This window comes from Pteropus vampyrus, unplaced genomic scaffold (genome assembly GCF_000151845.1).
Source record: "Pteropus vampyrus isolate Shadow unplaced genomic scaffold, Pvam_2.0 Scaffold399, whole genome shotgun sequence".
Taxonomy (NCBI): Eukaryota; Metazoa; Chordata; class Mammalia; order Chiroptera; family Pteropodidae; genus Pteropus; species Pteropus vampyrus.
In genome coordinates this window covers 641,307-666,336 of record NW_011889180.1, presented here as the reverse complement: position 1 = coordinate 666,336, position 25,030 = coordinate 641,307, and the positions used below count along the sequence as shown (strand labels likewise).

Genomic DNA, 25,030 nt, shown 5'->3' with positions numbered 1-25,030 from the left:
AATCTCCTCAGCTGTCCCTGGTGCAAAGCTGGCCTTGGGCATCACTAGCTTGCTGCATGTGGCTCTGAGGTTGGTGTCACCCATTGCCCACTGGACCTTTTCCTGTATATTGACTGGACTCATTGCCCAAAAAATCTACTGAAGCTGTGAAGAGAAGTAGCCTTCCTCCAAGTGTGGGAAAAGGAAGACATGGAAAGCTCTCTGATGCTTGAGCTGAGTGAAAGGATGAATCTTGAATCTTGAAGGACGTTACCTAATGGTCTGTGTATTCCTAGACATTTGGTTTACTTGGAAGCTGGGCGATGCCAGCGTACAATTGTTTGAAGTGACTCTGATTACTTGGCGAGTAGAATAAATTAGAATTTTGCTTTTATCTCTTCTATATGAGATGCCATAGATAAACCTCCTGACTTATAAAGCAGCATCACAAAGGCAGGTCAGTCCAAGAGGTGCTGCTGGTCCAGGTTCCCTGCTTGCCCACCCTGTGCCCACCCTGCAGAAATGTAGCTCATGAGATGGTCATTTGTTGAGCAGGCAGCACTTTATGAAAGAAGGCCCCTTTTCTCAGGTAGATACAGTGCCTGGCCTAGAGCACAGGGTGAGGGTAGCAGACCAAGGTGGATTTCAGTCCCCAGCTTGTACCGCTGTGCGCAGTGGATGGCTCTGTGAGCCTCTAGAAGCAACAGAACGGGGCTCAGTCCAGCCACTTCTGACTCTGTAGTGCTAGTCCTTAGCCCTGTGCTAAGTATTTTTGAGGCCTGAGTGCCAGGGGGCATATAGAGGAATGTTACTCTGGTTTCCCCTCAGTGCGAAGCTCTGAGCTGACATAAGGAAGCAAATCATCCTTCTTGGGGGAGAAATTCCACATTGAATTCACAGATCTGACCAGCACAGCGAGCCTTGTGTCCTGCTGGCCATAGTACTAGGGAAAAGGGATGTCAGTTCTCATAAGTATCCTTTTATGCCCCTGCTTTTTATTAAAGTGGTGGCTAGAAGCTTGTTTCAATTGATTTTAAAGGCCTACCATTTTCAGCTCTTCCTGTATTCTTTCTCTCTCTGGAAACACAGGTATGTCACTTAAGGAGCGTTGGAGAAGGCCCAGTTATCTACGTTCATCCCACTCAAGTTGATTTTGGCAATATTTATGTCCTAAAGGACTCCTCCAGGATTCTCAGCCTATCTAACCAGGCCTTCATCCCTGCATCATTTCAGGCACGCATGGTGAGTAGACTGTGGGACTGTCGTATGATGAAAATACAGCTTTGCCTAAGTCTTATAGGTAGTGGCCCTGTTTTTGTAACATGCCTTTGAAATGATCACCAGAAGCAAAGATTTACGTGGTTCAACTGCATTAAACTGTCGTTCTCATCCCCAATTCTTTTTGTTGACTAAGAAACACAATATGCTTGTAGTTCGGTAAACCAGCAACTACATTTACTAATAATCTCAGTTCAGGAAGATGCTTCAGAGATCTCCTTACTCAACTGTACCTAAGCCCAGCCCCACACCTCCAGAAAACCCCTTTTAAATGTCTCTGTAACTGAAAATACCTCCTTATATTTAATTTGAACCCTTTTGGCTACAAATTTGTTTGTATACTTATTCTATTTTTTTCTCTTTTCCATCGTCAATATTTTAATGTTTATAAGGATATAGGAAATAATAAGACAGTATTTGCCATAAGTAGAAATTAAAGAAAACAGTGAAATGGACAGATATAAAATGGTTCTAGAAATGAGTCCATCTTATTTCTGTGTACTTTGTAATGATATTTAAATCTGATAGTCTTCTATAAGCTAACTTTTTAACAAATAATAACTTTTTTTGCAGAATTTAGGAATTTCTAACCCAGTAATTAGAAAATTCTTGATTTTAGAAAAATTTGCTAAATTTAATATAAAATTTTAAATAGTATACCCTTCTCCTATCTTCAAATTATTGACAAATGAATGCTAACATTTGGTTTCAGCATTTATCAGATATTTCTGAAAAATAAAATATTAATTTTGTAAGTCACTATCAGAATGAACAGGGTCTTAGTTTTTTGCTGACTTGCGACAGCTCCTCAGTGTCATTGCTCCTAATTAGCAGCCATTTATCATTACCATTATTTCTTTTTATTATCATTTGTTCTTACTCCTTGAAAAGGCAGCCATTTCCTGTGCAGTCATTGCTCATTTAACATGAGGTTAAGACACAACCCCACTCTTGCTCCAGTGCCTTAATCTTGTGTAAAAATTAACGTGTAATAATGCGTAAAGAAAAATCCTGTAGAAAATATGCCTTTGCTAGTCTTTATCCAATGAATTGATGCGTTTGGTGGAAAGCATGGGAATTGACAGGTCGGGTGGAATTGCTTAGGAAGTATGGCTTCCAGTTTAGATTTCTACGTGCAGAGTTCAGAGTGGGGGAGGAAGAGAGTCAGATGGCCTGGCCAGGGTGGTGAGAGGTGGGCACTGGAGGGGCCTAGCTGATTACAGAGGAAGTGTCACCTACACCCTGGGCCCTTGTGATCTCCCAGGGCGGAAATCAAGAGATTGCCAGACACCAATGTAAACAGAGAGAAAGTTTTATTAAGCTTCTGCACAAGGGAAGCAACACTGGGAAAAGGAAGAAATGGGGGGGTTCCCCGAGAAAAGCCTGGGCAGGGGTTCTAAAGGGTGTCAGGTGGGGAAATAGCTATGTCTAGGCACGTAGAGGCCGAGGTTTCTTGGCACCTGGTCACTTGGGCTACATGTCTCTTTAGCATGTTCATTAGCATGTTAAATCTCCACCCTGGGGTGTGGTTTTTAGCATCTTAATGAAGAAAAGGATATACAGGGGCGCTTTTGAGCCTGACTGCCCCTGCGGCACCAAAAGAAAAGTCCTCCGGCCCTTTGTAAGAGGGTCCTTGTCTTAATGTTGGTCATTCTCCCTGGGGCTGGTGTCCTTGGGGAACTTATCTAAGTATTAGCTGCTATGGCCTGTTCGTTGAACCCCACTGACTCAACTGTAGGAGGCTGCCTCCCTGTCTCAGGAAGAGATGGGCAGAGGCCACAACACTGCTTAGTACAAATATAGCAACTGTTTCCTTTCCTACCGCCTCCCTTTTCGTTCTCAGATGTCTCCAGATTTCACTTTTTTATGGCAACTTTTGGAACCTTTCAAGAAAAAAAAAAGCAGGTCAAGGATCTGTTGTTTTTACTAATATAGCGTCTATAGTGCGTGACCCAGCTAGTTAATGAAATGGGACTTTTTCTTTTCCACAAAAGTTTCATGATTCCATCTTTTGATTCTTTAATATCATCTTAAATTATTTTTTAAAATCAGTTTTAAGGAGCCAAATGTATGATATAAGTGATCTGCTGTAGAATATGTTTTTCCCTCAGTCCTCACTTGGAAAACTGGTGTTTATTGAGTTAATTGCCCCGAACACATCAAAGCTGTTTCAAAGGTAATTCTCATTGGTGAAAATTAAACCGTTCATATTTCGACTGGGATTTTTGATGGATTTCCTAGTAAATTCTGTATGTGTTAATACTATGGAAATTGAATTATACCAACTTAGAAATTAAACACAATGGTTAATTTCAACTTGATGTGTCGTACTGAACGTGCAGATTCATTCATACTGAAATTACTAAGCATTAGGAGAGAGTTTCAATTAATAGTTGCTTGTTCTCTAAGCCTACAGCTCAGTACCCAGGTAAGTGGTAGTTAAATATTTATTGCATTTAATTTCTAGCTCACTGAGAAATAAGTAGGGTCAAGGACACATTCATTTCTTCTGTTATTACTATGAATTCAGGTCGGGAAGTTTTTCTCTTTTCCTCTGGCCACCCTGACAGGAGGGGTAGTTCTCTGTCCTCTTTTCGCTGTCAGCCCTCCCTGGACGTGGCACCACTGTCAGCCATCTGTCACGCTCAGCCATGTGCATGGCACACGCATCAGGGCAAACATGTGATTAGATTCTCCCTTAGCAAGAAACATCTGTTTGTTATCAGCTGGAGGGGTCAGGAGATGGGCAGCTGGAAGCCCACCTTCACCGTGACGATGGGAAAATAAATGACACTTAGAGCAATTTTGAATTTCTCAGAAATAAATGCTATACAAAAAAATGATTTTTTAATAAAAACTGAAGTATAATGTAGTATACTGAAGTATACTCTTAGTATAATGTAGACTGAAGAAACACTGAAGATTATATATATATATATTTTTTTTTTTTTCCATTAAAGCTTAACTTACCCTGAGAGTAAAAAAAAAAAATTGGTTAGTGAAAGAAGAGTGTTCTGTGACCTGGACTATTTACTTTAGAATGCCTGGAAAACCAGCCTCCCTAAAGGTTTCCAATTGCTGATTTATTTGAATTAAGCCTAAGGGCGCAAAACAATAGAACGAGTCACCTCTGGTTTGGAGGGGTAAAAAATATCAGAATGTGAGAGCCAAGCACAAAAGGCCCTTTGGGCAAGAATTTGTGGGTTCTGCTTGTACACACAGTGCTCCTTCAGGAAGACAGATGCCTCTCTCTGGGTGACTGCAGAAATGAGGGCGAGAATATGGTGGTTTCCCCCCAGGCCCTGGGACCTCAGCACTGGGCTGGAAGACAGATGCCTATTCGCATGGGTGAAGCAAGTGCATTGCTCAGCATTTGTTTGGAAGCATCTGGAATTCTTTTCCTTTTACTCTTGGCTTTTATTCAGCCTCGGGTACCACTAACTTGAAAACTTTTGTACAGATATCAGTGACACCTTGGGATTCAGCTGGCACTAAAACACCTTCACAGCGGCCTTCTGCCTCTGATCTGTGGGAGAGGCCATTTTAGTTCCATCTTTAGAGTTTTTAGCATCCAGGAAACAGAATTTCTGATGCCACAGTCAAGCATGGTTCTTTTTAAACATTTATTTTCTTGGTCACTTGTCACAGCCATACACAGTGGTGTGGCATCGAGAGAATCATTGGACTTTCACATCTCCTTCAGTCTCTGAGCTACTGGGTTATTTTCTCATTTAAATGGGGACCCCCCCTTTCTATATTTACTTGTTTATATGTCTGTCTCCTTCAAATGAAAAGAGGTCTCTGCTTTCAATTCCCAGCACCTTGCAGCAGGCTTGGCAATTATGATGATGATATACAATGACATTAGTTATGACTAATGTTAATTAGTTCTATTTGCTACTTTATATGTAGTATTTCATGTACCAATACCCTGTGAGAGAAATACTATTATAATACCCATTTTAATGAGGTAGAAACATAGGTGCAGACAGGTTTGAGTAAATTGCCATAACAGCGAAGTGGTAGAGCCTGGTTCCAACCCTGGTGGTCTGACTTCAGATCCATCCCAGGCTCTTTTCCTAACTTTGCCTAATCAATGGCTATTAAAGTGGACCTGGAAATGGTGAAAGGAATTTGGTTTCATGTAAAAGATCCTTAAAGTTAGACATCTAGAAGGGGAGGTTTTTGCTTAAAAAGACAAGAGAAGAAATTAAGGGGCATTTCTGAAATAGACAAAAAGACCAGATATTCTTTGTTTTATTCAGAGATGTGTTGAAATGTATATATGCAAATAATCTCCATGATGTCATTTTCAACCACAATTCCCTCAATTGTATATCTGAAATAAAGACACAATCTGCTTTCTTTGATCATTTGTGATGTAGTTTGATAAAAACATTCAGTTCACTTATGTAAATGTATGCAAAAATTCTTCACTACTGTAGCTATTAAAAGAGGTTTAAATTCAAAGTCCGCCTATTTTAACAAAATAAATAGACAAACCCAGAAGGAGATTAGCAGGCGTTTTACACCCAGTGAGACTTTGGGTGCTGCCCTGTTCATTTTAGAGATAGTGATACTGTAGGCATACTGGAGAGCTCATTTTTAACTTGTAGCAGCTGTTTTATTGAAATCTTTAGCTATACCTCATACACTACACCAGCGGTCCCCAACCTTTTTGGCACCAGGGACCGGTTTCATAGTAGACAATTTTTCCATAGACCAGAGGTTGGGGGTTGGGAGGTGGTTTCCGGATGATTCCAGCGCATTACATTTATTGTGCACTTTATTTCTAATATTACATTGTAATATATAATGAAATAGTTATACAGCTCACCATAATGCGGAATCAGTGGGAGCCCTGAGCTTGTTTTCCTACAACTTGATGGTCCCATCTGGGGATGATGGGAAACCTTGCAGCAGGCTTAGCAATTATGGTACCTGAAGTGTGTTGCTTAGGTCCAGGCTACTCTGTAATCTCGTTTGGTTGCTGTCACTGCAGAAAACCCTGCTTCACAAAGGTAGGATGTTGGAAATGGGAGTAGGCTTTTCAGTGCTATTGTGGCAATCTCAAGATATTCCACCTTGACTTTAATTCAGAACATATGGAGATTTGAAGTTGTCTGAAACACACTTTTAAGGCCACCGTCATTTGCGATCTCAAGCAGTTGATCCTCCTCTAGCACGGACAAAGCCGATTCACCTGGCTTATTCACAAATGGGTCGCGGATCCATTCCTCCCCAGTTCAGGGTCTTTTGCAGTTGGGAGATCATGTTCAAACTTTTTTGAAAGCTGAGCTGGTAACTATGCACCAGCCGGGAGAAAGAAGGCCCTGGCTCCGTCTCTTTCAAAAATCTCCGCTAATGTTTGAAACATGTCAAAAATCCCAGTGTTCACTTGTCACCCCCATAATTCCGGTTCGGCTTTGAATGCAGCCACTTTATCTGCCGACTTGAACACGGTTGTGGTTCTCCCCTAAAGTGACAGATTGCGTTGGTTAAGCAGGTTGAATATGTCACACAAGTAAGCAAGTTCTGCAGCGCATTCTGTGTCTCTGGAATGTGCTGCCAGTGTTGACTGTCCTTCTAAAAGAAATCTCTGGAGCGGCTCTCTTAACTCATAGAAAGCCATCTGTGTATAGAAGCTTCTGTGTATAGAAGACGTGTGTGCTCTGCGTCCATCTCTCCACACAGAGCCGCGTGAACAGCTAAGGGCATGTACTTTGATGTGGTTGATAATTTTAATCACATCCTGTAAAACGTTGTTAAGTTCAGGTGACATTTTTTAGCTAGCAGGCATTTCTCTATGGATGACAGTGCGTAGACTTACATTCAGAAGCGACCTCTTCGACCCGAGTAATGAAACCAGAAAGCCATCCAGTCATGGCAGCTGCTCTGTCCATGTATATACCGACATAAAATGACCAGTTCATTTTCCTTGATACGTGATCATTCAGAGATTTGAATAGTTCTGCAGTTGTGGTGTTGGTGGAAAACAAAAGAGCACATAACATATCCTCATGCACCTCATCCTCCTGAAAAATAGATTGTACAGAAACAAGCATTGCTGCCTGTTGTCAGCATCAGTAGACTCGTCAGCCTGGAGTGCGTACCACGGCGACACATTAATCCTCTCTAACAATCATGCCTCAGTATCCTCTGCTACTTCATCAGTTCATCTAGTCGTGGTGCTAGCCGAAAGAGGAACACGTGCCACCTTTTGAACTGAAGCCTCTCCTAAAAGTTCGTGACAAATGTCCTTAGCAGCAGGAAGGATCAACTCTTCACCAATAGTAAAGGGCTTCTTAACTCTAGCAGTGTGGTTAGCCACTAAGAATGATGCGTGCCGTGCGGACACATTTGATGAAGTGGTGACCTTCAATAATTGCTTCTCTTCTTCACGTTCATGGTTTTTATTCTTTTGAAAAACTCCAAAGGCTTGTCTTAATGCAAGGTGCTTGGTCTTCATGTGACGAAGCAGTTTTGAAGGTTTCATGGCTTCTTTGGATAGCCACTCGCCACATACTATACTAAGTGAGCTTGGAGAATGTGAATCAGCTGTTGCAATGAACCCATAATTTAAGTAAGACTCTTGGTATTTTCTTTTAAATGCAGCTTTTTTTTTGTTGGCAGTCTTAGGGCAGGGGTCCCCAACCCCGCTGGCCACAAACCAGTACCCAGATGTGGCACAGCAGGAAGTGAGTGGTGGGCAAGTGAGCAAAGCTTCATCTGTATTTGCAGCTGCTCCCCAGCACTAGCATCACTCCTCAACTCCACCTCAGAGCATCAGGCAGCAGATTCTCATAGGAGCACTGGTCCCTGGTACCAAAAAGGTTGGGGACTGCTGTCTTAGAATCTTCTGCTGTCTCATCATTGGGTCTTTCCCCGTTTCAAAAAGCTCTCCAGTGACGTTCTGTTTTTACTCATTTTGGCTGGGGTTAGCTTGTGAGCTTACCAAAATTGTGACAGACAAGTGCACAGGGCTGGAAAGAGGCACGGATGGAAGTGGTAAATAAAATAATGGGTTGGCCACGCACGGACTAAAATAAGTGTTGGATTCTGACTTAAAGCCTGCCACCAGATGCAGCTGTACAGTTGAAGTACATCAACTCACTTGTCACTCTATAAAGCCTGCCACCAAATGCATCTTAAATGTCACTTGCCACTTACTGATAGGGTTTTGATATGAGTCTGCAAGAAATTGATTTATTATGGTTTCTGTGCAGTCAAACCACTCTTTAATGTTAATCTGTGTTCACAGCCCCTCCCCAGCACTAATATCAGCTGCACCTCAGATCATCAGGCATTAGAGTCGCATAAGGAGCATGCAACCTAGATCCCTTGCACGCGCAGTTCACAATAGTGTTCACACTCCTATGAGAATAGGATATGTGTTTTAGCTAATTGCAAATATAGATGATGGTTTGCTTGCTTACCCACCAGTCGCCTCCTGCTGTGCAACCTGGTTCCTAACAGGCCATAGACCTCTGTGGCCTGGGCGTTGGGGACCCCTGCACTGCACCATCCCTAATTACCTGAAGCTCACTCTATAGATCTAGAACTTAGTCCTCCCTTTGGGGCACTTACTATATTGGGAAATTAGTGCTAGAGAGATTTCTAATGGACAAACAATAATTCTCCAAGGCTTTTTGACAGATAATGTTATTATTATGCCCTATAATATGTGTGAAGAGAAGGTAGATGAGCTGTTTCTCAGCCCTCAGTGGGTAAATTAACTCTGCCCTCAAACGAACATTACTTCAATAGAAGGAAACACGTAAGAAAAAAAGACAGAAGGAAACAGGAAAGAAATGGTCATGAATCAGAAACCAACTGTAGTTGTGTAACCTCTTTATATTCTTCTCTGTTTCTGAGGGTTTTGCAAAATAGTAGCTTTGTTTACTAACACATACATTTACAATATAATCTTTGGTTTTTAGCTCATAGTTAAACTCATGTTGAATGCGATTTATGCCATAGATCTTTCTGTGTCTTCCATACATCCCACTCCCTCTAGGTTGGCAGTGTCTGCATTTAACAGATCAGATAACTGAGGAGGTTCTCTTGACTGAGAGAACTGCCTGAGTTTACACAATAAAAGAATGGCGGCCCCTCTGCTATAACTCAGATTTTCTGAATTTTAGTCAGTGCTTTTTTGTTTCACCACAGAAATATTTGATTCTAGAAGTCAGTGTATATTTAGCATTTTTTTAATACAGAAAAATTAAAGAGATAACACTCGAACTCAAATCTAACACATTAACCTTTCCCACATTTATCTCAGATCCTTATTTTAAAAAAATCAAATATTAAAGTTGGAGCTCCATATATTCTCCTCGCAAGTCTTATTTTCTTCTTTCCCCAGAGGCAACCTTATCATGAATTTGATGTGTATCCAAGCCATGTTTTTTTTTTATCTTATTATAAGTATATTTGTATTCATAAATACTAGATAGTGGTATTTTGTTGCTGTAAAATGTATGTACGTTGTATTGCTGCATGTAACATCTTGCAACTTGATTTTTAGACTCAAGATTGTTTCCGACATTATCCATGTTAATACATATAAATCTATTTAATTCATTTTTGCTGCTATGTGTACTCTACTTATCAGCAGTATAGTATATCTAACAGTATTTTTCAGCTTCACTAGATATTGCCAAATTACCTTGCAAAATGATTCTGTCAATGTTCTCCTCCAGGAGAGTTTGAGATATTCGTTTCTCTAGTGAGCTAAAACCTAGTATGGCCAAACTCAAGCTCTTGATACTCTGAAAATGAAACATAATTTGGGTATATTTGCCTTATTACTATTAAGGTTGAAAATTTTTTCATTTGGGTTTCCCCTCCTGTCAATTATCTGTTATCAGTGATCTATTTGTAGATGTTCTTCATGCTTTGTGGATACTAACTTTTTGTTTATAATGGAGTTTGTGATTTTTTTTAAAGATTTTAATTTTGATGTCAACTTTATGAATATCTTGCTTTCTTGTGTCTGTTTTATTGGTGGTTTAAGAAATGTATCCCTGCTCTTCTATTCATATAGTTTCAGACGCTTATTTTTCAGGTCGTTAATTCAGCTAAGTTTATTTTTATCTATAATGTGAGCAAAGTCTATTTTTTTCATGAAGAATGCCAGTTGTCCTAATACCAGATACTTACTAGTCCTTTCATTTTCCACCGGTTTATAATGCTGTCTATGTTATACTTAGATCTAATTTGTGCCTGGGTGTATTTCTGAGCTTTTTGTTATATTCCATTTGTTTATCCCAGTGTCAGTACCCTCAACTGTCTTAAATGGTATGGCTTAATGATAACAATAATAGCTAACACCTAGTATGTACCAGCCTCTGTTCTAAGTTCTTTCTGTGTATTTTTTTAATGTAATCCTCACCAACTTGATTAGTTAATTTTATTATTGTCTCTATTATATTGATGAGGAAAATGAGGCACAGGGAAGAAAAATAAGTACTCCAAATTTACACAACTAGAAAATGAACAATAGAACTGTACTGCTATAATTAGTCTGAATTATCTATTAGGGTTTATGGCCTTTAATAAAGTCTTTTACATCCTTTGTCTTCTCTACTAAGTTCCTTCTCATGAATGGCACCTTATTTTCATTGCACTTTCTAATTAGATATGAATCATGTATAGGAACACTATTGAATTTTTTATAATCTAACTGTATCAGTCTTCAGTCTTGCCATACTTACTTAGTTCTAATTGTTGGTAAACTCTCTTCTATGGACTTCCTTTCTAGTCTTTACCTTGCTTATTCTTCACATTAGATAAGATCTTCAATGTAATATTGAATAGCAGAGTAAGTTAGAGTGGACATATTGATCTTATTTCTGACTTTATTGAGTAAGCTTCAAGTGTTTCACTTTTAGCATAATATCTGCTACAGATTTTTGGTAAATATTTGTATCACATTAAGGAAGTTCTCATCCATTCCTACTTTGTTATCATGAATATGTGCTGAAACGTAAACAGACTAACCATCTATGTCTGTCTGTATGTTTGTATTAGATCAAGCTTATTGATTGTGTTGTTCAAATCTTTTACAGCCTTACTAGTTATTTTTGTGATATAATAGTTTCTGATAGAATTTTATAAAAATCTCCCACTTTTCCATTTCTCTTTGTAATTATATCAGTTTTTGCTTCATATATTTCAAACTTTAGTTGATAGGTGAGTATAGATTCATAACTTCTATTTCTCCTTGTTAAATTATTCCTTTTTTCATAATATATTATCCATTTTAGTCCTTATTTATGCTTTCTGACTTAATTCTATTTGCCTGATAGTTATAGTGCTATATCAACTTTCTTTTAGTTAGCACTTGCCTGATATGTCTTTTCATTATTTGTTTTCAGATTTGTGTGTGTTGATTTAAGATCTCTTTTAAATAGCGCATGACTGGATTTTTCAAAATTTAATGATAGACTTTATCTTTTAATAGACAAGTATATTTGTTTTCTGTTGCTGCTGTAACAAATTTATTATTTACAGTTCTGAAGGTTAGTAGTCTAAAATGTAAATACAAGGCTGTGTGCCTTTTGAGACTCTGGAGGAGAATCTTTCTCCTTGCTTTTCCAGCTTCTGGAGACTACCTGCATCCCTTGGCTCATGGCGTCTTCCTCCATCTTCAAAGCCAGCAGCATAACATCTTCTCTGCTCTCTGACCTCTACTTCAATCCTTACATCTTCTTTCTGACTCTGACCCTTTTGCCTCCTTCTTATAAGGACCTTTATGATTACACTGGGCCCACACCAACAATCCAGGATAATCTCTTCATCTCAAGATTCTTAATCACATCGTAAGTCTCTTTTGACATGTAAGGCAACATATTCACAGATATTGGGGATTAGGACATGGACATCTCTAGAGGGCCATTATTCAGCCTCGCATACCAGCTTAAAGTTTAAAGTTTATTGTGACTAATGATATATATGGACTCACTTCTACCATGTAATTTTCTATATACTATGCTGTTTTCTTCCTTATTTATTTTTCTCCTATTCTGCTTCAGATTGGATTGATAATTTTTCTGTAAGCCTTCCTCCAATCACTACTACCTCACATACATATTTCCTGTACTTGTCTGGAAGCTATAGATTTTATTTAAGTAGCTCTACTTACACTGTTAACAAAAAATTATATATTTTCTAACAATAATGAAAGAATTGAGTACCTTGGTCCTCCTCAAGAGTAAGACAAGGACCCTATCACATACTTATTATTTCTTGACATTTTCCCGCTCTCACCATTTTTTATCATTGTGTAGAATTTTGGATCATCCCTTCTTTACCACAAAGTTGTTTATTTTTGTCAGTCAGTAATTAGGTACTGACCAGTTACCAAAATAGTCTGCTGATTTTTCTTCATTCATCTCTTATTTTGTATAACTTGCTGCTTCTTCTTGATTTGTATTTCTTCTTGCTGAATTGTATCTTTCTAAATTCTAGGCTAGAGATCTCGTAGGTTATGTATGTTTGACCATATCTTGATTCCACCTTCAATCTTGTGTGATAGTTCAGCTGAGTTTAACATTCTATTTGATAGGTTTTCTTCTTTGAAGATAAATCTCTGGCATCAATTTTGCTGATAAAATTCCACCATTAGTCTATTATTCCTGTTAAATTATTCCTTTTTTCATAATATATTATCCATTTTAGTCCTTATTTATGCTTTCTGACTTAATTCTATTTGCCTGATAGTTATAGTGCTATATCAACTTTCTTTTAGTTAGCACTTGCCTGATATGTCTTTTCATTATTTGTTTTCATTATTTGTTGAACAATAATATTGTTCATTATTATTCCTGTATAGGTAATTTGTCTTTCTCACTAATTACTATTAAGACCACGTTTTTATTCTTGACTTTCTTAAATTTCTCTTTAATATATCAGTATTTGATCCTTAAATACTGGAAACATTTTTGGCATTAACTCTTCTAATGTTTTTTCTCTGACATCTCTTCTATTTTCTATGTTGAGAAAAAAATACACATCCATATGTGTGTGTAGACATACATATGCACACACTTACGTTCCTATACAATTCTACATATCTACTTTTATTTCTCATTCATATCTTTCATCTCTTCATCTCTCTGTGCTGCCTCCTCCATGATATTCTCCAATTTATGAATTCTGTCTTTGATTCTGGCAAGTCTAAAGTTTACCTCATTTTTACTTTTTTCCCCTCATCTTTACTTTTTTAGCTTAATTTCAGTAACTATTCTTTTTTCAGTTCCAAAATTTATAATTAGTTATTCATAGCCATGATTCTTGATTTACTTACATCTGCATGCTTTTGTTTCATAATACTTGTTTTATATACATTTTTCTATCCTGAATCTGTTTGAAGATCTCGGGCGCATTTTCTAATCAATTTTAGTTAGCTCTATTGATTGCTCAAGAATGAATTCATGAACTGATTTTTACAGCTGTCCTTCTGAGCATTTGGAATTTTAAATAATAAATTAATCTGGTAGGGGCAGGAAGTGTGTTTTTCTCTCATTCTCAGTGCTCTTACCTCCCTGTCTAGCATTTTTTGTATTTGCCTTCACCCTGGACAAATATCGCTACTCCAGAATCAAGTGTTGAGCCTTTTATCCCATGGGGATATTGGAGATCACAGATCCAGTCATTGCACTGAATGGTGGCGTAGCCTAGGGCCTGGTTACATTACAGTCTCTCCTTCACCACAACCATGCCCACCACCATTGGCACAAGTCTGTGTAGACTGTAGCCTCAAGAACATCACAACTTTGTTCAGCCTCCTTCCAAATGCAGGGATGCTCTCTTGGCTGGGTACCATGGTCCTTACCCCTTACTTTCTGAAGAATATTTTTGGTTTCCATTTTTCTCTCTTGAGCTTCCTTTACTGATTTCAGGACCTAGAGCCCAGGAAGTCTGTGGCTTCAGGCTCCCCTTTCTGTTTCTGTTGCTCTCCTGGTCAGTATGATGTTTTTGAGTACAACTATGCCCGGTTCTTCATTTTTTCAAAATGTTATCTCTTTTTTCTTTGTGTTAGAGTAAAAGGCATGTTTTAAAGCTTAAACTGATTGATTTATAGTCAGTCCTCTTAACTACTTTTTATAGTGCTTTGTGTATTACCAATTGAACACTTACAAAAGGATGGTGAAATATGTCTTTTGTTGGCATAAGAGCAGTTCTTTTGTCTTTGCCTAAATTGTAAAATCTGTAAAATAAAATCACAGGAATGAGGAAATAAGGAAAGAATAACATTCTAGTCTATCGTGGTGGGCATCTTTTCTTTTACCACATAAAAATCATAACCATTGCAAAATGGAATGTGTTCTTCCTGAACCCTACCAAGTGACTCATTCAGCGACAAGAGCATACCAGCAACAATAATATCAAGAGACTTCCAGAAGGAAAGATTTGTGTTTGTCAGAGAGAGGTGAGCCTCTGACCTCAGCCCTCACTTGAGACCTCTTTTACTTTGGCAAAGCTAATTGTGAAACCCAGAAGACAGATCCCAGCAGCTCATATTGATTATAAAGTACACTGAGAGAGGGGAAGCTACTGACTGAGTGTTAGGTAACATATTGGTCAGCACGTTCCCTGAATTTAGAATGATGGCTCTACTGATCGAATATGATTAGTTTGAGTATAAGCTAAAGCCAAAATTAAAGGAGGAGGTTTGTTTCCCTTGTCACTAATGAGCTATCTGGAAAATAAAAGAAAAACATACTGGCTTTTTTGCATGCTTTGCAAGCCTTTTCATCTTTATTCTGCCTGTCCCAAATTTTAATTGCTTTAGCAAATTGTTTTTTCTAATTAATATTCAGGCATACAGTTAATACTTGTCACCACAGAGGGAGATTAAGGTAAAACTTCCTTTTTATGGGTGAAGTATGGTTTTTTTTTTTTTCGAATCCCACCTTCCTTACTCCATAAAAATTGATAACTTTTTTCCTATTATGAGCATCATCATCAACCCAATTTTTATGGACTAAATGTTTGGGTCTCCCCGAAATTCATAAAATGAAGTCCTAACCCCCAACGTGACGGTATAAGGAGGTGAGGCCTTTGGGGGAGGTAGTTAGGTCGTGAGGTTAGAGTGCTCCTGAATGGGATTAGTGCCTTCATAAAAGAGACCCTGAAGAACTATCTTGCCCTTTCCTTCATGTGAGAATGCCATGAGGAAAATGGCTGTCTGAAACCCTGAAGAGAGCTCTCTCCAGAACCTGACCCTCTTGACACTCTGATTTCAGACTTCCACCCTCCAGAACGTGAGAAATAAATTCCTGTTGTTTATAAACCACCCAGTCCATGGTATTCTGTTATAGCAGCCCGAACTGACTAAGCTACCAGCTCATGTCACTTTTAAGGAATGGCTATTATTGTCATTATCAACTAAAGAATCTATTCTGCCGGTTTGTACAGTGGCAGTAGACATTGTATTCATTTAAACTAGTACATGATGAGATATAACACTTTTATATAATGAGCAAAGACAAAAAGAGATACATTAAGTAGCATGGTATAAAGGTTTATTAATGATATGAAATTCCCAACATATTTACATCAAGATTATATGATGTTTTTCAGAGAGCAAATAATACTCTTCCTCAATCCCATTTCCTCTTCCCTGTCACAAAGTAAGGGACAGATACTGGAGGAGTATATATGACATGGAAGAGCTCTTCACTGAATGGCATTTGAGGAGAGTCTTTTGTTAATGCCAGTTGCAATGAAATTGTTGTATGCAACATTAAGTTTCATGTTTTGAAAGAAAAAACTCCCCTCTGGGATGTTAGGACATTAAATTGGGATGCATCTGGGAGGAAAGGACAATATTTGAGAGCAGGCATGGTGATGCACAGTTGTCTTACTATGGTAGTATGTAACCAACAAAGAGTTGTTGAGTATGTAAGTGCACTATAGAGAATAAGGGTGGTATATTCAGACAGATCCAGAATAAAGTCCTGACTCTGAATGTACTAACTCTGGAAAGTTACTTAACATTTCTGAGCCTTCAGTTTCTTCTCCTTAAATGGAACTAATAATGGCACATAGAAGATTAAACATGACAATATATGTAGAAAGTGCCTGGTGAAAGATAAGCACTCAGCATTCAATAAATGGTAGCTTTGATTATTTATGTTGACAGATAGAAAGATCTAGGTGAAATGGCTTGGGGAAAGACTTAAATTTTTATGACACTATATCTTAAGATCTTTTGTGTTTCTTTCTTAGATAAGAAAGAAAACTAAGGCACACTCAGAGAGGCCCTAAGGTTTTAAACTAACTGACCCATATAGTACAGAGCTATGTGAAATAGGAGCTCTAAGCTCTAATTCTGCCTTCTTCATCACTCTTCACTTGTTTCTCTTCATTTTTGACAATGAAATCATCTTCTAAAACATAAAACATTTGTATTTATGAATGCATATGTGTTCTTCCACATCAAAGAAAAGAGGTTCATTATCAAGTAAGTGACTATATAGAAATTTTAGGTTCAGTAGCTTTCTGATTCTCTATCTCCTTGGGACTTATTTATTCATTTATTTGTACAGATGCTCCCTGGCACTGTGTAAATCGTACCTATGTGATCAGAAGCCATCCTATTTCCTTTTGCTTAATTATCTTTATGCTTTATCTTTGGTCTGACACCTATCAGACCAAAGAGAAGGCAATAATTCTCTTTGAGAATTATTGAGAAGGCAATAATTTTCAGAAAGAATATTATGGTCCCTATTCAAAGATACATCCTAATAATCTGAACAGATTGTTGGTACATATTACTTAAGAGAAATGTACCTTACATACACCTGCCTCTCTCATGTGATCCAATTCAATTCACCTTAAAATTCCTATAGACTTTTTTCCCCAACAAATTGGGGAAAACAAGAGATAAGACAATTGCTTGACCAACAGGAACAGCATATCACTGACCAACTCCTTTATATTCAATTTATCGTTCCAACTACTTCCCTCTAAGAACAAGGAGAAAAGCTGGGCAGGAAAATGAAACACAGCGAGTTGGAGGGAATGATGGAACAACAAAATCAGTGATGATCAAAAATAAATACGAAACCAAGAAATATATGCCTAGCATTTGTGACTACTTTTCCTATATATGTCTAGAAAAGGCTGAAAAACTGAAAGGAGCTTTCAGAAAACTTGCTGGTCTAGGGAAATTGGAATCAGGGTGGGCTAGAGAAGGATGGACTTAGTAAAACTCCCAGACTTTTGCTTAGGACTCTGAAAAGCTACACTCTGGAAACAGGTAAACTAGTATAGATATTCATTTCAAATAATTTAGATCTCTGCCTAGATAAAGGATATCCAAGATTTATAGTTCCAAGAAGTAAATATATATTGTCACCAGAGGAAGAAAACATTAGTTTAAGCCTCAATGTATTGTAACAGTTTTTATATACAGTGTCCAACAAGTTAATTTTAAAATAATTACAATATGTTTAATAAGCTCAAGGAAATAAAAGGCAAGATTTAAAATTTTTATAGAGACCTGGAAAGCATAAAAGAGAACAAATGGGAATTGAAGACCTGAAAAATACAACAATTGAAATTAGGGACTCAATAGATGGGTTTATCTGCATATTAGATACAAATGAAGAGAGAATTCTGGAAGTAGAAGATAGATCAGAAAAAACTACCCAAAATGAAATAAAGTAGAAGAGTTGATAAAGCACAGGAGATGTGGTTTTGGAGTACCTGAAGGATAGGAAAGAATGAAGCAGAAGAAATAATGGCTGAGATATCAAACCACAGATTCAAAAAGCATTATAAACATAAAGCAAGATAAATACAGAGAAAACCACATCTATGCACATGATAGTAAAGCTGCCAAAGGCCAAAGAGTAGGTATTAAATGCATCCACATAAAAGAACAGTTTACTTTAAAAGGAATAATATTAAACTGGCTGCTCATTTCTCAGGTATTGCTGAAGACAGGATACCATTATGAAAATAAGAGGACTACAAGAAAATCTTCATACTGAAAAGTAGAACTCTAGCTCCTTTCTCCCTCAATACCCAGGACATGGGAAGAATATTAGAATATTTTTCTCTGGGCAATTTCACCAGCCTCAAGGAAAGGCAAAAATAAACTGATAGTTGGGAATCTAAAGTATCTGATGGCACTTGGCTGGCTGGTGCTCAAGCACACTGCAGTTTTTGTGCTTTACTCATTTAAATATAAGTATTTAACTAAGCTTCACCAAGAAAGCCTGTAGTGCAGAAGTAAGAAACCAAAAAAAACATAAAAATGAGAACTTGGAGGAAACACACAATACAGTGAGAAGAAACCTTAAAACAAAATGATCATTGATAATCTCAGGAAAATAAAAGATGACTTTGCATCCATGAATAAGAACAGAGTGTTGTTTATAGGAAGAAAACAAAACTGCTTAAAAGGTTAAGAATATAATCACAGAAACTAAAATCTTGACAAGATAATTAGAAAATAAAATTGAGAAGCTATTAGAAAGTAGAGCACCAAGGGAAAAAAAAGCTAGAAATTAGGAAAGAAAGATTAGAAAATTAAATGATTTGTTCAGAAGTAAGAGGTTCCAAAAAAATTTTTTTTAATGGCAGTGAAGAGATTATGCAAGAAATAATTCAAGTAATGTATCCAAAACTAACAAAGAAGAATTTATGGAAAAGACTCATCAAATATGCTGCATAATGGATGGAAATAGGCCATGTCAAGGCACACCATCATTACATTCTAGAACACTGGATGCAAGGAGGTCGTAGAAACTTCCAGATAGGAAAAAAAATGATCGAAAACCAAAAATTAAGGACCATAGTGACATCAAACTTTCTGACAGCAACACTAGGTAGTAGGGCTGTGGGGGCAGGGAGGACACTTTCTGAAGGAAAATAAATCCTAATCTTGAGTTCATCATCCAGCCGAAAGACTAACCAAGAGTGGGGATAGATAGAATAAAGACATTTTAGACATACAATATCTTAAAAAACTTGAACTCCATTAACCATTTCTTAGGAAGGCTCTGAAGAATGCGCTCCATCAAAGTAAGAAAGACATGAGATTCAGGATTGCTCAAGACAGTGCTGCATTCCTAGGATGCTGGCCATATTGCAGGCCCAGGAAGCAGCCAGTTCATACAGGAGTTGCAGAATAGATGGCCCCAGGAGAGATTTGTCTCCAAGAAGATGGAAAGTATTGAGAGGAGATTTACCTCTTTGAGAGTGTGGGCTGGAATCCATGATAGATTAAAATCCTAACCAAAAAAAAGGGGGACAATAACTCCTGGGAAAATGAAAGTCGTACAAGAAAGGAAATGTATAGCTCAGCTCTTGGTAGAAGTTGCATGTTCATAATGGCGTAAGTACAAATGTTTATCTCACGAGAAAATAAGTTTGAACTATATTGGGACGATGGGGAGAAGACAGCTAAAAAGAGAAAGAGACATGGAGAGAGGAGGAAATAATTAATTCTTCTACAAAATTAAAAATGTTCGTAGGTAGGAACATTTGCGTGGAGGCTTGAGGGATAAGGAGGAAGAGGACGGGGAAATGGGGTGTACGTTTCCAGAGAACAGCAGAGTTAAATGCGGTGATGAGAGAATAAAGCTATCATTGTCTTCCATAGGAGCAACTGGATAATGCTCAAACTGAAAAGTTAAGTAGCAGAGAATTACTAGAGATACAGAGGCAAACACCAAAAGAAAATGCTGAAAGAATTGCTGGTGGTTGACTCCATTAATGGGCAAAGGTGGAGATACCGGGGAAGGGCAGGAGAGAGGTCAGGAACTACTGTTTTTCACAGTATGCCTATTTTAGAACCACTCGACTCTGTAAATTGTGTGTATGTGTACATTTCATAAGATTTAAAAATTAAATCACGCTGCAGGACAGTATGTATAAGTTTGCAACCATTTATGCAAGTAAAATTGCACATGCAAATATGCTTCTTTTAGTCACAAAGTATTTCTGGAAAGAGATGAAGAAAACTGCTAACAGTGGCTGCCTCTGGGCATGGTAACAAGTGACCATAGGTAGGCATGAGAGAGAGACTCTACCCTTGTATCCATTTGAGTTTTACACTGTGTACATGTATTATGTATTTCGAAAGAAAAAGCTAAGAAAAAAAGAAACTGGGAATGAAACTGAAGCAAGAGAACAGTTAAAATTAAACGGGCTCTAAAGAGTTGAGAGGATGAGTTATTTATTCAATAAAAGTAGGTGTGTGTCTCATTACACAAAGGACATTATCGTTATAAAACAAAAGGAAGTGAAAAACAAGGGAAAAATCACTCGTAGTGCCATCCTGCAGATAAACACTATTAAATTTTTGGTGTGCACCTTTCGAAACTTGACTGTACGATTGTTTGTCTGTGTATTCCTGCCCTCTCTCATCAGATAATTCTCTTTTGCTACCAACTACTTCCACTCGACAGTATAGTGTAGTCACTTTTGATATGAATTATTAAGGAATATTTCTGTACAGATCACTTTCAGTGACTGATTTCATTGCATCATTTGGCTTCACCACAGTTGATTTAACAAATTGTGTCCAGTTTTTCACTATAAATAATGCTCCTGTCTTAATTGCTGCTCACATCCTTACCTGTCTCCTTAAACTAAATTTTTATAAATGGAATTGCTGTGTCAAATGGCATAAACATAACTCAAAATCTTGATACATCTTATGAAATTATCTGCCAGACAGTTTGCACCAATTTACATCCTTGCCCCCAGCAGTGCCGAAGAATATCATCCTCTCCCAGGCCCTTGACAACATTGTGTTTTTGCCAAATCTGGCAGATAAAAAAAATCTTGTATTGATAGTTAAGTTTGTTTCTTTGGTTTTCTGGTGATGCTGAACATTTTTTGTATATTTATTGACCAATATATAAATATTTTTTTGAGCATCTTCTCCAGGCTGGTGCTAACTGAAGTGAGAGACAGAAAAGTAAATAGGATGGTCTCTTTCTTCAATGGGTATAATCTCAAAAAAGAAATAAATACACAAACAATATAGTATTATAGTGTGCTATGTTATGTGTAAATACAGAGGAAATAATTAATTCTTCTATAAAATTAAAAATGTTCATAGGAACATTTGAGTGGAGGCTTGAGGGATAATTATGGAGGAAGAGGACAGGGAAATGGGATGTATATTTCCAGAGAACAGCAGAGTTAAATGCGGTGATGACATGCAGCACACTTGGAAAAGGTAAATGATCTGGCGTGGTGGAAACCAAGGGTATGTGTTGGAAATTGACAGTTCTTGGAAAATAAGCTTGGAAAATGCATTGAGTCCTCTTAAGAAGAATTTGGAATAGATCCTCCAGACCAGAGCTTCCTATGCGGTTTACGAGTCTTGGTTTCAGGCTGCCACGTTTCAAACAGAGGGTGACAAATATTCACCGCATTCAGGGTCCATGAACCCTGGAAATTATATGTAAAGTTTGGAGGATATGTTCGGGGGTGTGTGTGCATGTGCGTACATTTTCTATGGAAGGGTTCCATAGCTTTCTCTAAGGGAATAAACGATTCAGCACCACTGGTCAGACATTGGAGCACCATGCAGTATCTTCAGCAGGAGACGAACAGGATCAGGTCTGTAAAAGTGAATCCCGTCAACAATGTAGAAGGAGAACCGGATGTGAAGATTTGAAAGATAGTATTAATAATAACCACCATTTATTGAGTGTTTACTCTGTGGTGCCAAAGTGGTAGATGCTTGTCACCCATTTTATTTCATCTCCAAGTAACACATTTAACAGATAAGGAAACTGAAACCTAGATTTTAAATTTAGCCCAAGGTTGCCTGGCTACAAATGGCAGACTACACTGTTGAATGCCAGGTCATATGACTCTGAAGCCCACTCTTAATCATGACCCTCTCTGTCCTTCTTGTAAAGCTCTAGCACCATTTCTTTTGTACTTCATCTCCTACTTTTCAGTTATTTTAAGCAGCAAAGTGACTCACTTCAGGGCAGAGAACCGTATGACTAGAGACACATTGAGAAGACGAAAAGGAGAAGGGCCTCAGTGAATATTCATTGTTCTTGTTCCACAAAGAATTGATTATCTGCTGAGATAATAGTATAAATCCAAAGAAATCTCTCACCGTGTACATTGCTTCCTCTTATAATTTGTGTCTTCTTATTCCATAGAAAGAAATTCTTGCAGATTTCAACTGGCAAACAAGTCATTTTGAAGAAAAGTGCACAGTTCTGTTTTCTTCAAGCTTCGTAGTCATTAGCACTACAGGATAGGAAATCCACCTGAGTCTATTCACTCTCATTTGTTTTCGAAATGACATGTGCAAACAATAGCATTCACTTCCGTCTGTCGTGGCAAATGTTAAATACATGCTAAAGGAAATTTATAAAAGTTCTGACTATTTCACCTTGGAAGCTGAACATTGCCTAAGAAGGGTGCTGATGCCCTATTGTCAAATAAAAAGCAAATATTATCTTCAGATACGTGAAACCTCAGGGAGAAGTGCTTGACACAAACCACCAGTGGGCATAGAATTCTGAACTGCAAACAATCACAGTTTTTTCATCTTTCGCGCAGTCTTATTATGCACACGCACCTGCAAACCTTTTGTACATGCTCATGGGCTGCTGTAATGATTCTGGTTTTCTAGCCCCAATTCACAGAAGAAAAACAAAAAATAGAGGCAGCTGTTGCTGAGATTTTGGTGGAAGATTTAGAAAAACTCATTTTTATCATCGTTAGAACAAATATATGAAACCCTGTATTAGTTTTCTATTGCTGTTTAACAAATTACCACAAACTTATGGCGTGAAACAACACAAATTTATAATGTTTCCCTGGGTCAGAAGTCCAGGTATGACTTGGCTGGATCCTCTCCTTAGCATCTCAAAGGGCTAAAAAAAGAGCTGCATTCCTTTGAGGAGTGCTGACTAAGGAAAGATCCACTTCCAGGCCCCCTCAGGTTGTTGGCAGAGTTTATTTTCTTGCAATTGAATGACTGAGGCACCCATTTCCTTGCCAGCTGTCAACCAGAGATTGTTCTCAGCTACTGCAGAACCACTCACAGTTCCCTTCCATAAGCCCTCTCACACTTGGAATCTGTTCACTAGGAAGAGCCCAATCTTTTTTAAGGGTGCTCCTGATTAAGTCAGGCCCACGAGGATAATCTCATCCTAAAGTCAACTGATTTAGGGCCTCAACTACATCTACAAAATCCCTTCGAAGAAGCACTTAGATTAGTGTTTGATTAAATAACTAGGAGAAGAAAACTATACATCAGGAGATAGAGATCTTGCAGGCCATCTTAGAATTCTGCCTACCATAAACCTTATGAGATGCTTTTCTTCTGGCAAGAGGATTGTATGTTAAGTGCTTTCTTAGCATGCATCTTTGTCTTCTATATTTTGTAATTTTTTTTTTTCTTTAGCAAATACCACTGAATCCACAATTAGGTGTCACATGAGGGGATTTCAGGTTTTGGTAAAATGATGACAGTAGCTGTCATTCATGAAGACTTACTATATCCAGACATTATTCTGAGTTTTACATGCATTACCTCATTTAACCACCACCACAACTCTATGCAGAAGGTGCAATCAGTATCATGAGCTATGGATGAGAGAGCGCGCTGGGCATGGCTAAGTGACATGCCCAATATTTATCAAACAAATATCTCAACAGCTAGAAAGTGGCAGATCTGGGACTCAAACCCACATCTCTTTTTTTTCAGAGCCCTCCTTCTTATTTCCATCAGTTGTCTTGCTATGTTGTGGTTTTGAATGTCCTCCATATCTATGATGATTATCATTCGTCCATTTTTTTCTTAGTCAAATTTGCCATCCAATAACAGAAAATGTCACATAGACCAAACCTTCCCTAAAAACAAAGGACATCCCTGAAAGTCAAATACCAGAGACACAAGGGTGTTAGAGTGATTTAGAGCCTGACTTTTGGTAAGGATAATCCATATGTTAGCAGCTGGCATTTTAATGTGCCTTGTTCCTGGATTCTATGATATGCTTTGCTGCCTGATTTTATGCCAGACATTGATTAATAAGTTTCATCAAAAAGAAAACTCAGCAATTCAGCCCTGGAGAGCAACTTCAGGTCTTTCCAGAACAGCCAATCCGTGTCAGCAGGACTCAGAATAGAAATGGTACGCATCCATCAAATGGATGGATGGGATTTTAAGAGTCCTTATAAGAGAGGTTGCTTCCTCTGCTCTACTCTCTACTCTTTACCATATGAGAATACGACCAGAATTTGGCAGTCCTCAATCCAGAAAAGGGCCTTCGCCAGAACTCGACCATGCTGGTACCCTGATCTTACACTGCCAGCCTCAGGAACTGTGAGAAATAAACTTCTGTTGTTTATCAGCTGCCCAATCTATAGCACTTTGTCATAGTAGCCCAAATTTAAGGCAGAAATTGGTACCGAGGGTGGGATGCTGCAGTAACAAATACCTAAAAATGTGGAAGTGGCTTTTAAACTAGGTAATTGATAGAGGCTGTAAGAATTTTGAACTGTATGCTAGAAAAGGCCTCCATTGCTGTGAATGGACTAAGACAGACTGTTAAAAAAGTTGGGGGGGATAAATGAAACGCATTAGAAATTATTTCTTTGAACATAAATATGAGCAGAATATAGTGACATTCAACCCTTGTAGTTTCTCTTGTCAATAATAATGGATCTATAATCTTGAAAATTAAATTAATGAGGATTATTTTGTTACTGATGTTTTAAGATAAAATTATAAACAAATGCAGATTAATGATCTGGAAAGACAGAC

General features: G+C 38.0%; 1 protein-coding gene across 1 annotated transcript in view; it reads left to right on the top strand.

Moving 5' to 3' along the window:
- The window catches only part of HYDIN (HYDIN, axonemal central pair apparatus protein), a 351,593-nt gene that overhangs the window by 170,422 nt on the left and 156,141 nt on the right, over window positions 1-25,030 (top strand). Inside the window, exon 19 of the mRNA XM_023523662.1 lies at window positions 1,069-1,221. Within this exon, the coding sequence (XP_023379430.1) occupies window positions 1,069-1,221 (153 nt within the window). The remainder of the gene's footprint in view (window positions 1-1,068; window positions 1,222-25,030) is intronic.